This window comes from Archocentrus centrarchus, chromosome 24, assembly GCF_007364275.1.
Source record: "Archocentrus centrarchus isolate MPI-CPG fArcCen1 chromosome 24, fArcCen1, whole genome shotgun sequence".
Lineage (NCBI taxonomy): Eukaryota > Metazoa > Chordata > Actinopteri > Cichliformes > Cichlidae > Archocentrus > Archocentrus centrarchus.
In genome coordinates, this window is record NC_044369.1 from 20423902 (window position 1) to 20435918 (window position 12017).

At 40.5% G+C, this 12017-nt stretch overlaps 1 protein-coding gene across 1 annotated transcript; it reads left to right on the top strand.

Moving 5' to 3' along the window:
- Positions 1-993: 993 nt before the first annotated feature.
- On the top strand, positions 994-11956 carry sel1l (SEL1L adaptor subunit of SYVN1 ubiquitin ligase). Its single transcript, XM_030721884.1, has 21 exons — positions 994-1545; positions 1688-1725; positions 1995-2184; positions 3369-3536; positions 4459-4564; positions 5080-5242; positions 5344-5397; positions 5487-5546; positions 5639-5720; positions 5812-5966; positions 6626-6682; positions 6776-6844; positions 7007-7084; positions 7229-7291; positions 7503-7590; positions 7715-7863; positions 8111-8276; positions 8726-8800; positions 9615-9787; positions 9918-10046; positions 10207-11956. Exons 1-21 carry the CDS (start codon positions 1458-1460, stop codon positions 10477-10479), a joined length of 2424 nt encoding a protein of 807 aa, XP_030577744.1. The 5' UTR covers positions 994-1457; the 3' UTR covers positions 10480-11956.
- The last annotated feature ends 61 nt before the right edge of the window (positions 11957-12017 follow it).

Below are 12017 nucleotides of genomic sequence, written 5' to 3' on the forward strand. Positions count from 1 at the left end.
CTACAGATTCCAAGTGATTTACAGAAACAATCAAAGATAATAGAAAATTTAAAAGCAGCAAAAAAAAGTAAAATAATTTAAGACATTAAAAGCAAACTGCACTATTATTAAAATGTAGTTAAGAGCAGTACAAACACAAGACTGATCAGATAAAAATTGACATAACTAAGGAGAAATAAGTAATACATTAATAAAAGTACAGATTTTTGATACCATCATACACAGAACTGCATAAGCAAATACAAATAAAAGCCTGGAAGTGGTTGAGCATGCATATCTGCATGATAGACTAGACAGAGTCCATTCTTAAAATAACAGCTATCAGCACTGTAGTTAAATGGTTTTAAGTATCTAAGGCCATGGATCAGCAAATGGACTGTAGAAGGATTAGTAAAACCAGTGTTTATACTTTAACCATAATTGTAAAGTTGAACAAAGGGGCACAAGTAACAGGAATCAGTATTGACACTGTACAAAACAGAGTTTGAAATTTAAGGATTAACTATAGTTATACATAAAAACCGATAGTGGCATATGACCTAAAGTAATATTCAGTGTCCCTGGTTTTCTTACAATGCAGCAGTTTCCCGATTTATTCCCCCCTAAAAGCAGATTCTTCTTTTTTCAACCTCATCAAATCGCAGATTGTGTTTGAATATTTAACAAGCGACTTCTCAGGAGTGTAAAATATTCAGTGCTCCAGTCCCCAGGTTTCCCTTCCGTTGCAAGTTACATTTTACAGTTTGCACATATTCACACTTCCAAATACAGAATTCACCGGTGCCACTGAACTAACAGCATGTCCTAACATCTCCCTCTACCTCCCAGATTATTATTATCTCCTTTTAGTGTTTGGGTGTCGTGGACAAGCCCCTAAAACTGGAAATATAACTGTGTACGCACCCGATTCGCTGACACATCTTTGGCCCCTGTTCATTGGCTACGGTCAATCTAGGCGGACTCTGATTGGTCGAATCACGAGAAAAGGAAGTGGCGATCACTACTGGGGGCTCAACGCTAAGTACTATTTGGGTGGTATAAATCAAAGGGTAAAGCTGCTACCTTTCGTCCTCAAACCTGGAGGTTTTAAAGTGTGAAGAGGTGCTCGCTATTTAGTTTCGATGCCGAGCAGTTGAATACAAATATTATTAACGCCGTCTTGTTAGCCTTTGGTGTGGCTATGTAAAACTAGCCTGTTAGGTTTACGGCGTTTCAGCAGGTGCTGCTCTGATAGCTTAGCTTTACATTGGATTCTATTAGCTTGTTAGACAGCTACAGCAGCTAAAATTAACCAAGCTGGCATCCAGAGCGAATACGGCTCCGTTTGGTCTGGCTAGTGTCTAATAGGGATGTTACCTATGTTACTTATCGTAGTGTGACTCAACTGCGACTGGATGTTTAGCGATAGAAATAGCAGCAGCACCAGCTAGCAGCTTGTTAGCGTGTCAATAACAATAATGGGCTATAAGAAGTGTTTGAAAACGGCAAGGAGACTTTATTTTTGGAGTATTCTCTTCATAGTGTTCACCAAAGGAGTAACAGCTGGTGAGTATGAAGCGTCAATGTTGTTGTAACACTTGCCCTGTGCGTTTGTTAAAGTGTCACAGCAGCTATTTTCATGTATTAAACTTATTTGGCTACATAAAAACAACATCACTTTCACTGCTGCAATATTGATGCTTTTCAGATGAGGAGCAACACCGAGACGAAGCACCAGAGTTAAAGGTGCGTCGTGAGCTCTCTGGCACATGGTAAACGTTGTTCATGGGCTCATTTGCATCCTGGAGTTGAACCCAACACATCACATTATATATTTGTTATGAGAAAAGTTAGAGCGATCAGCCTTGCAACTCTTTTGGAAGATTGAAAACGATCGCTAAAGTTGCAAATGAGCCAGAGAAAGCTTTTGCCATATGCGCACACAACACATTCATCCTATTTTAATATGCAGTGCAAGTTCCCTCTTTCAGCTAACCTCTTGATGATTTCTCCAGTCCTATCATGATCCAGACTCTGAAGATGAAGATGTCCGATTATCAGCAGAAATTGTGGCAGGTGCTTCTGTGACCTCTGGTCGCGCTCAGCCCGAAGAGGAAGTGCAGGCACCTGTGGAAGGTCTAGAAGGAGAAGAGAAGGAGGACCTACCTGACCGGCCTCCTCCTGTTGAGGAAAAACCTAAAGAGGGTAAGGTATAAGATTAAAAATATCACTCTGTGCAGCCAGGGAAAATAATTACAATTAGTTGGTTAACTTTTCAGCAAATATCTTAAACATTTCCTTTTATTTTTAACATATTGGTTGTTATAAAATTAGTTCTTAGCATCTCTTTAGGTTAGAAACACAAACTGGCTTAAGGAGAAATGTTATGGCATATTTTGTTTGCACCAGGCTTTCAGGCAGTCTTTTGAATGCAGTGTCTTTCCTTCCCAGCCAAGCCAGTAATGGCTTGGATATACTAATCTCTACTTTTTACACTAGAAAATGTTACTAGTGTTTTAAAATAAGTGGTTACGGCTATCTAGACACGCAAAAATGCTGACAGCTGGTTGTAGCTACTTTAATGAGTCACTGAGTTGTTTTAGATCTGATTATAATTCTGTAAAGAAGTGGAATTTGAGATTGGGGCCTGGTGTTTCAAGCAAAATAGCTGACTACTTTAAAGTATTTTGTCAGAAATTACAGAAAATTAAGTTCCCTATTTGTTGCTAAAATAAAGACCCTAAGATGTTGGTGTGTTACATGGAAAGCCTTAGTGATATATTTTAAAGATGTGTACACTGAACCTTCAAAAAAACATCAGTTCTTTTTGTAACCTATAGTGGTGGTGTTATCATCTTTCTCAGGTTTTGATCTTGCCGGTGAAAGACTCTCATCTTATTTTGTGTTAACATGTTAACCTTTTTTTCACTTTGTCTGGCTCTGAGCAGCTAAGCTGCATGTGGTTTCAGGGTAGAGCCACATTCGATAAACGGTTAAACCCCCGTGAGACACTGTACAGCATCTTGCACCTGTCGCTCCTCTTGCAGAGTAGTTGCATCATTTCACTTGGGGATTGTTTATAATTACCCTGCTGGTTCATTGCACAAGTGTATTACTGAGCTTGTGTGAAGAAAATTTATTCAGATTAACATAATTATGTGTACAAAGCTGCAAGAACTCTATGGTAATTGTTTTGATTCTTCTTCCTCTTTATTTTTCCACGCCAAAGTTGTTGGAGCAGCAAAACCTACAAGAATTGAGAACATAAAGAAATAATGATGTCCCCAAATTCACCACTTAGACCTCAAGTCCATCAGTATTTTAGAGGAAAAAAGGGTCAGCGGTGACTCATTGAAATATTTATTTTTTAATTCTTTGTTTTAATACAGTTCCTGTGGTAAATGGAGGTACAGCACACGGGGAGCCCTGCATATTCCCCTTCGTCTTCCAAGGGACAGAGTACATCGAGTGTACCACTGACGGACGGGGGGATGGACGGTTGTGGTGCGCCACGACCTACGACTATGACCAGGATAAGAAGTGGGGTTTCTGTGAGAGTAAGTTTTAAAGTCCTTGAAAACCTCCACAAACCAAATGTTATTGTGATGAATTATAAAGCCAAAACTTGAGGTATTGTACAGTACAATTATTGAGCCACCTGTCATTTCTTCATATTTTGCTTCAAAGGAGCCGGACGTTGTTATACATTTTTAAAATCCTCTTAAACAACAGTTCTCCAGGAGTTTTGAAGTTCTTTTAAAGTTTTTCTTTGGACATTGGCTAATTTTTCTTTCATTTTCAGTCCAGTCCTTGTACCTGACCATTTTCAGAGGAATTTTTTGTTTGTTAAGCCACCTAACACTGACCTATTTATCATTCAAGCATAAAAAGGCACCTAACTCAAGATATAAACCAGTGCTGTGTGCACACATAACAGACAACTTAGCAAAGAAGCAATTTTTAATTGTAGCTTTAGGTAAGTAAGGGGTGGCCCTAGACTTTTAGAAAGTAGTGAAGTAGTGTGCATATTTTCAAGCTAATAATTATGCAACATTAGTGTATTATGCCTCACAGCACTGTCAACAGCCTTTTTTATGTGGCCAAATTGTGTTTGTTCAGATTCTGGTCATCAAAGGTCACTGACGTTAAAACTTTCCCCCCAACACATGACGTCATAAGTAAACTATGACAAAAATGTATACAAATGTTTAATGGGATCAAATAAGTGGTGGATTTTTTTCTTTCTTTTTTTTTTTTTTTTTTTTTTTTTTTTTAATCCAGAAGGTTAAGTCTGAACAGACATGGATATAAACAGAATATTACAGAATTGGTTGACCATTGTTTGTTCTTCTCAGTAACAGACTTTATAAAACTAAACTGAAACCAGCCTGAAGATATTATAACTTCATTTGCATGCTAACCTTTGAAAACCTTTATTTACTCTTAAACATTCTTACTGGCTTCTCCTCTTTCCCTCAGCGGAGGAGCAGGCGCAGCAGCGGCTGCAGGCTGAGGAAGCAGAGAAGCAGTATCAGACTGTCTTGCGCATGCTCAACTCCACCACCAGGAAGACTCAGAAAAAAGAGTGAGTTCCTTACTTTTAGTTTTTTTCTGGTTGCTATGAGCCTATATTTGACTCTTGAAGAAGAGTTTGTTAAAAGCATGTTGATGACGTATCTTTCTAAATATAACACGTGCCAGTTTTTAGAGGGATTTTAGAGGGAATGGATAAAAGTGAAGATTCTCTATTCAAATGTAAGTTTGTAGCAAGGTTACACAGAATTATAAAAAAAAAAAAAAAATTTTATTTTTTGCTTTTTCTCTTAAGTTAAAATGCACAAATACCCACTCATGCCTTCTGACCACGAGTGTGTAAGACATCTTACCCTTTACCCTCAAACCAAATCTTCTTTTTACTTCACAGACAGCATTTAGTGTAATTGTACATGTGGGTTGGGTATAATGTCCATTTCATGCATACTTTATTACCAGCCAGTGCGCACATCCTTATTTGCTTTAGCTGTCGCACTGTTTATGCACACATTATTTTTATCTGAACAGCAGTACGTCACCTACGCCACCTCTGCTTATCTCTCTCAGATTATATGAAAAGCTGCTGAAAGTGGCAGAGAGAGGCCACCAGAAAGCCATGGAGAAGGTGGCATATGCCATGCTATTTGGAGATTACATGAACCAAAATATTACCAAGGCCAGAGAAATGTTTGAGAAGCTTGCCGTGGAGGGCTCACCTAAGGCCCAGATGGTAATGATCGCACTCATAATTTTTACATGTCTGCTGAGAAAAGTGTTGAAAGCCTCTTTGCAAGTTATTTGAGCAACTGCACTTTGTTTACTTTTCTGAAGGCTCTTGGATTTCTGTATGCAGCAGGTCTTGGAGTTAACTCAAGTCAAGCTAAGGTACTTTTATACTCTTAGGGTAAATGCATTTATTAGTTACTTATGCTCCGTCACCCTCATCAATATGTTGTTCACATTCTGTTTTTCAGGCCTTGGTTTACTACACCTTCGGTGCACTGGGTGGAAACCTGGTAGCTCATATGATTCTAGTGAGTTGATTTTTCTGTCAGTGAAGCAGAGTTACAGGCATGCTATTTATATACTCTAATAAAAGTGACACTTCCTTGTATTTGTTTATTAGGGCTACAGATACTGGGGAGGAGTGGGTGTTCCCCAAAGCTGTGAGTCAGCATTAACGCACTACAGGCTTGTCGCGAATCAGGGTAAGCATTTATTGCTGTTTTGCATTATTATATTCTACTGCAGTTATAGTTCTTGCTGGGCTAATAACAGCCTTGCGTTTACCAACTCTAGTGGCCAGCGACGTTTCCCTGACGGGGGGCTCGGCAGTGCAGAGGGTCAGGCTGCTCGATGAGGTGGAGAACCCGGGCTCTACCAGTGGGATGTTGGAGGAGGACCTCATCCAGTACTACCAGTTTCTAGCTGAGAAAGGAGACGTCCAAGCTCAGGTAAAATGGTCAGCAGTGTGACTTGTTCACTTCCCAAACAAATCTACATTTTTACTATTAAAACCTGTTTCATTACCAGTATTAAGAGTTGATTTGACCTTTCCTTAGATATACCTGAACCAATGGTTGGGTGGCTTTTTGTAGGCAAAATACTTCTAATGTAACAGTTTGTTGGTATCAGTTTAGAAAGAGTTCTCATTAGAACTTTCTGGCAAAGAAAACATTTGAATTTGTGATCAGATTGACTTCTGTGTGTGTGAAAGCTGCTGACTGTGGGGAATTATTTGAGACTGAGCAAAAATTACATGGTGTAGTCACATGTCTTGATTCTATGTAGTATTTTGTTTATTTACAATTCATGCTATGATGTGTGTGCAGTGTGGTTTTTTGTTTTTGTTTTTTTTCTGGTTGTCATTTTTGCTCTTTGTCTTATTGTCAGGAATAAGAAGTTGCTTGAATGGAAACACTTAGTTTACTTTATTGGGTAGGAGCTGAAATCTGTGTCAAACATTTGGATTATGTATGCACATTATTTATCCGTGTCACATTTGCACAGTTACATAATGTGCCATTGCTTGCATCTGAAGGGTTGTTGCAGTTTTCATTTCATTACGAATTGAAATGTTTTATTTGACTGCATTCTCTGTTTCTTTTGATAGGTGGGGCTGGGTCAGCTTCACTTGCATGGAGGACGTGGAGTAGAACAGAATCACCAGGTAACTTTGTCATAAATCATTTTCACTCACCCACTTTTTAAAAATTGGGTTTTTTTTCTGACAGATGCATTTATGCTGCTATCTGTCCAACAGAGGGCGTATGACTACTTCACACAGGCTGCAAATGCAGGGAACACACATGCTATGGCTTTCCTTGGAAAGGTGGGTGAGATGAAGGCTCATTTACTTTACTGTTATGAAACTTGGCGTTGATGTTTTCACAGAGGGCAGTGTGTTTGTGATTGAGGTATTAAATCTTTTTTTTTTGTTTTTTTTTTTTTTGGTGTGTTGGTGTGTGTGTGTGTGTGTCTGTCTGCTCCTCAGATGTATTCAGAAGGCAGTGAGTTTCTCCCTCAGAATAATGAGACAGCCCTGCAATACTTTAAGAAGGCTTCTGACCTGGTAAGGACAAAACTGTAGACTAACCTAAACTGGGCAATTTATTCACTCTGGAGCTCACTCGCTCACAGCTGAATCCTGTTACCCCTTTTTAAATATTAACTTGCAGTAATAGATTTTACATATTCATTTACTTTGGTTTTTCAGGGTAATCCAGTGGGACAAAGTGGTTTGGGTATGGCCTATCTTTATGGTAGAGGTGTCCCAGTGGTAAGGATTATTTTAAATCCCTCTCATATCTTTTAATAGGATCTGTGTATATATGGAGGGTTTCTGTTGCTAACTCATCACCTTCACTTTTAGAGACTTGGAGTTGAAATAAAACTGAATATAAACAAATGGTTTCATATGTGAGGTTTTTATTTGGTGTGTCTCTCCTACTGAAGCCGCCTTTGAAAAGTTGTTGTGTGTCTGTCTTCAGAACTACGAGCTGGCCCTCAAATACTTCCAGAAAGCAGCAGAACAGGGCTGGGTGGATGGGCAACTCCAGCTGGGCACCATGTATTACAGTGAGTGTTTACGTCTCAGTAAATCTTTCATAGTGATTCTCTCTTTCTTGTTGTCTGCTTTTTAAGAGTCCTCAGTCTTATTTTCTTAATAACATGTTTGTTCTTCTTCCTCTTGTTCCCTAAGATGGCATTGGTGTGAAGCGAGATTACAAGCAGGCTCTTAAGTTCTTCAACCTGGCCTCACAGGCTGGTCACATCCTGGCCTTCTACAACTTGGCCCAGATGCATGCTACTGGTACCGGTGTGATGCGCTCCTGCCACACTGCTGTAGAGGTTAGTCGCCCTAAAGCTGCTGCTTTTTTCCCTGCATCATCTTGAAATGAGAAGTTAAGACTGTGTCTCCTCAAGCATTTATCAGTTGTTGCAATTTTCTTCCATACACTTACACACTTTTTTTTTTTTTTTTTTTTTGCACTTTTCACTTTTAATATAAGTTGGAGATACAGTTAAAATGACATAACTGTCTTAAATAAGGCTAGTTTTCAGTGTGTCACACTGTGTATCTGTGTCCTGTTTGCAGCTTTTCAAGAATGTGTGCGAGCGTGGTCGCTGGTCAGAACGCCTGATGATGGCCTACGGTAGCTTTAAGGAGGGTGACACGGATGCTGCGCTCGTTCAGTATCTGCTGCTGGCTGAACAGGGCTACGAGGTGGCTCAGAGCAATGTGGCCTTCATTCTGGATCAGAGTAAGAAAACCCAAGACATTAGTGTTTTAGCCGTGGTAGCACATGCTTTTGACTTTAAATTCAGTAATTCAAGCAATTAACTTGCAGTAAAATAGCACTTTTCAATGTGAGTGTCATACTCACTTTGTTATAGAGATTCAGGGGAAAAGAGGAGTCATGTAAAAACAACAAAACTGAGCAGCATTTATCAGTGAATTGGATGAGCTGCCAATAAAACTCATAACAGACATGTCCTTTTGAGAACACTGTATTACTGCTGAAAACACAGTATACATAGAACAATGTGCATGCGATTAAGTCTCCCAAATGGATATTTGTAAGCAAAGTGACAGTAGCCCGTAAAAAAAATCTAAAATTTTGTTGAGTTTCTGCAGGTCGTACCGATGAACCAGAATTCTCATTTTAAATCTTTTTATTTTTCATGACTTGATATGAATTCTGCCAAACAGAAGGAGTAAAGATCTTCAGTGAGAATGAGACCTACCCTCGTGCATTGCTCCACTGGACAAGAGCTGCAGCACAAGGTGAGTTTATGCACACACTTACCCTCTGTCCCCTGGTCAGTGTGAACAATTTGTGCGCTGGACCAATAGAGTCATAGTGCACAGCAAGTTTAGGGAAATGCTTTACACTACATCAGGGGAGATGATGTGGCAGCTTGTGAACATGTTGCTCATTACACTTTTCACCTGACAGAACTGGGATGCTGTGCAGCCACTGGCTGTGAGCGCAGCTGCGGCTGCTCTGCTTGGCTGTGCTCTGAAACTGTGACTGTGGATATAGTCATTACTCAAACTTTGGCTCCTTCTGTGGTCGAGTCTGTGCTGCTTTGGTTGTCTAACTCCTGCTTGCTAAACCCAGCCCCATTAGCAAAGAGTCTCATTATGCTGTACAGAATTTGAACCCACTATGGTTTTACGCCACATCTCTTCAGGAATACAGACACTTCACTACAGTGCTCAACCAGCACAACCAGTTTAGTTTGCAGCATACACACCACAGCACATAGTTAGTGTTACACTTACTTTGAACAAGTGTGTCACAGCCACTATCTTGACAACCAAAGCCATGGCAACAGTGGACATCACAGCTGCAGTGTCTCAGTCATGCTCAGTGGCACTATTTTATCTAACTGCAATGGTACAGGCTAATACCTGAGCAGCCATAGCTGAGGGTGCACTGATTCTCTCCAGGGTCACATGGATCATAATTTATGATAACACAGCTCAGCCTTTCTTTGTGGATTGGAGAGGTGAACACAAAACAGGTTCACAGAACATTTGACTGTGACTATTTGGATATAAAACCAAACCTCACACATGTAATTATTCTTGCAAGGTTATACCGTGGCAAGGATCAAACTGGGAGACTATCACTTCTATGGCTATGGAACAGATGTGGACTACGAGACAGCTGTTATTCACTACAGACTGGCATCGGAGCAGCAGCACAGCGCCCAGGCCATGTTTAACTTGGGTTACATGCATGAGAAAGGCCTGGGTATCAAACAGGTGAGCAGGACTCAAAAAACATCATCTAGCTCTCAACATGCCACACATTTGGACTTGGTCATATAGTTAAGTCAGTCTGATTGGTCATTCAGTTTGTAATTCAGAATTGCTCCGTGCCTTTTTGCTGCAGGACATCCATTTAGCCAAGCGGTTCTACGACATGGCCGCAGAAGCCAGCCCTGATGCCCAGGTTCCAGTTTTCCTGGCACTGTGCAAACTGGGCCTGATTTATGCTCTGCAGTACCTGCAGGATCTTAATGTGAGTACTTCCTCCTGAATTCTCAATCCATCATGCTAAAAGAATGGCTTTGAGATGGTAACTCAGTCTCGTAATTCAGATAGTTAGTGCTTCTTCATTAGAAAGGAAAAATCATCACTCATCTGTCTTTTTCCTCCATGTTGGCTCTGACCTCTCACAGCTAAAGGAGGTGATTTCTCAGGTGGATCTGGACCAGCTTCTGGGCCCGGAGTGGGACCTCTACCTCATGACAGTCATCGCCCTACTGCTAGGCACAGTCATTGCCTACCGACAGCGCCAACACCAAATCATAGTGCCGCCTCGCCCACCTGCCCCTGCCCCAGCTCCCCCTCCCAGACCACCTCAGGAACAGCCACAGGCCCAGGCCGAGCCCCAGGCTCAGGAAGACACACCAGCTGCAGGCCCGGCCCAGGGAGAAGAGGATCAGCACTGAGAGGGAGCTAGATGGAGTGAGGGTGGTCAAAGACAATAGGCTCACTAGCCCCCTGCATGGAACACCAGTAGCTGAATACCTGCTACTTAGTGCTACTGAGCACCTCTCCCACTCTGTTCCCTCCACGTGTTTTTTTTTTTTCCCTCTCCTTTTTTTTAGGCTTGATGATGGCTGCTTGAACTGTTCAGTCTTCTTCATTTAAAATATGCTGGTCTTGTGCTGAAACCGACACATCGGGGGTGTTAATGGACAACACTGCAGTAGAGCGTGTCGAGAGGCTGTTGCAGGCTTTGGACTTGTTACTTTGAGACTCAGGATACTGCCAGAAGCCCTCGCGTCCTCAACATGGGAATAGTCTTGTGGTTGCCAGATCAAAAGCATTACGAACTTGACTGATTAGCACGGTGGAATCAAATATGTGCTTGGGTTTCTTCTCACTCGCCCCTTTTGAGAAAATTACCCTCATTAGACAGCTTCATTCCCAGTTTTGTTCAGTATTTAAAGGAAGACATCAGGATGGAAAATGTGAAGTAAAATCACTTGATTTCTAGCTCTGGTCTACTTACTAAAGTCTGATTCTGCATGTCTTCTCTGATCTCTTTGCAGACTTTGAGTTTAGGCACTTTTTGTTGAGCTAACTGATGAGTGAACAAATTTTGCATTCCTCTTTGCTTTGCACTCATTAGATATTTTGGGTAAAATGTTGTCTGATCAACAACGGCGTTAAATATACTAAAGCCATGTTATGTCATTTGTTGGGAAGTACTCACTGATAGAAGTAATTTAATTCAAAGTAGGTGATGTTTGTTACGCGTCATGATGAAGTCACTGATGCAGACACAGTTTAAAATGTATACAGAAACATCAGATTTAAAAGAACAAGTGAGAAATTTTGGAAGCTGTACACATTCATGTGTACATTTTTCCAACACCAGACTTTGATTTTATTTTAGTTGCTGGTTTTGAAAGGCAGCTAAGTAGTTTCTTCTTTTTATGCCAACTGTTATCTGAGGCAGAAATTGGAGCAGCCTTAAAGATAGCACTGGTTTAAACTTCGCATTGTTTCTACAGTAGAGAAACTGGATCACATTTTTTTTTTTTTTTTTTTCCTTTGTTTTGTTCTGAAACTTCAGCTGTCGTGACAATTTCCACCCCCTCACCAAACGTCCGATTTGGAAATCTGCCTGCAGTTCTGAGCTCAGATGGACATAAATCTCAGGCTGCAATGGAAAGTAAAACAAAGCCACATTTAGACCTTACAGCATTTCTCCAACCAGGGTCTGACACTATGACACGATATGTACTTGTAAAAGTTAGTATTTAACTGTCAGTAGAGCTGCATGATTGAACCCCAAAAGGACAGTGAAGTGTTGTTTGCAGGATGAGATGGAAATGATTCCAAACTGTTTCCTGATTTCACGCATTGGCACCCACACAACTCACAATTGGACTAAAATAAAAACACTGGGCAAAGTTATTGAAAAGATTTTTTTTTTTTTTTTTTAAACCACCACAACACATTTATAAAAAATTAATAA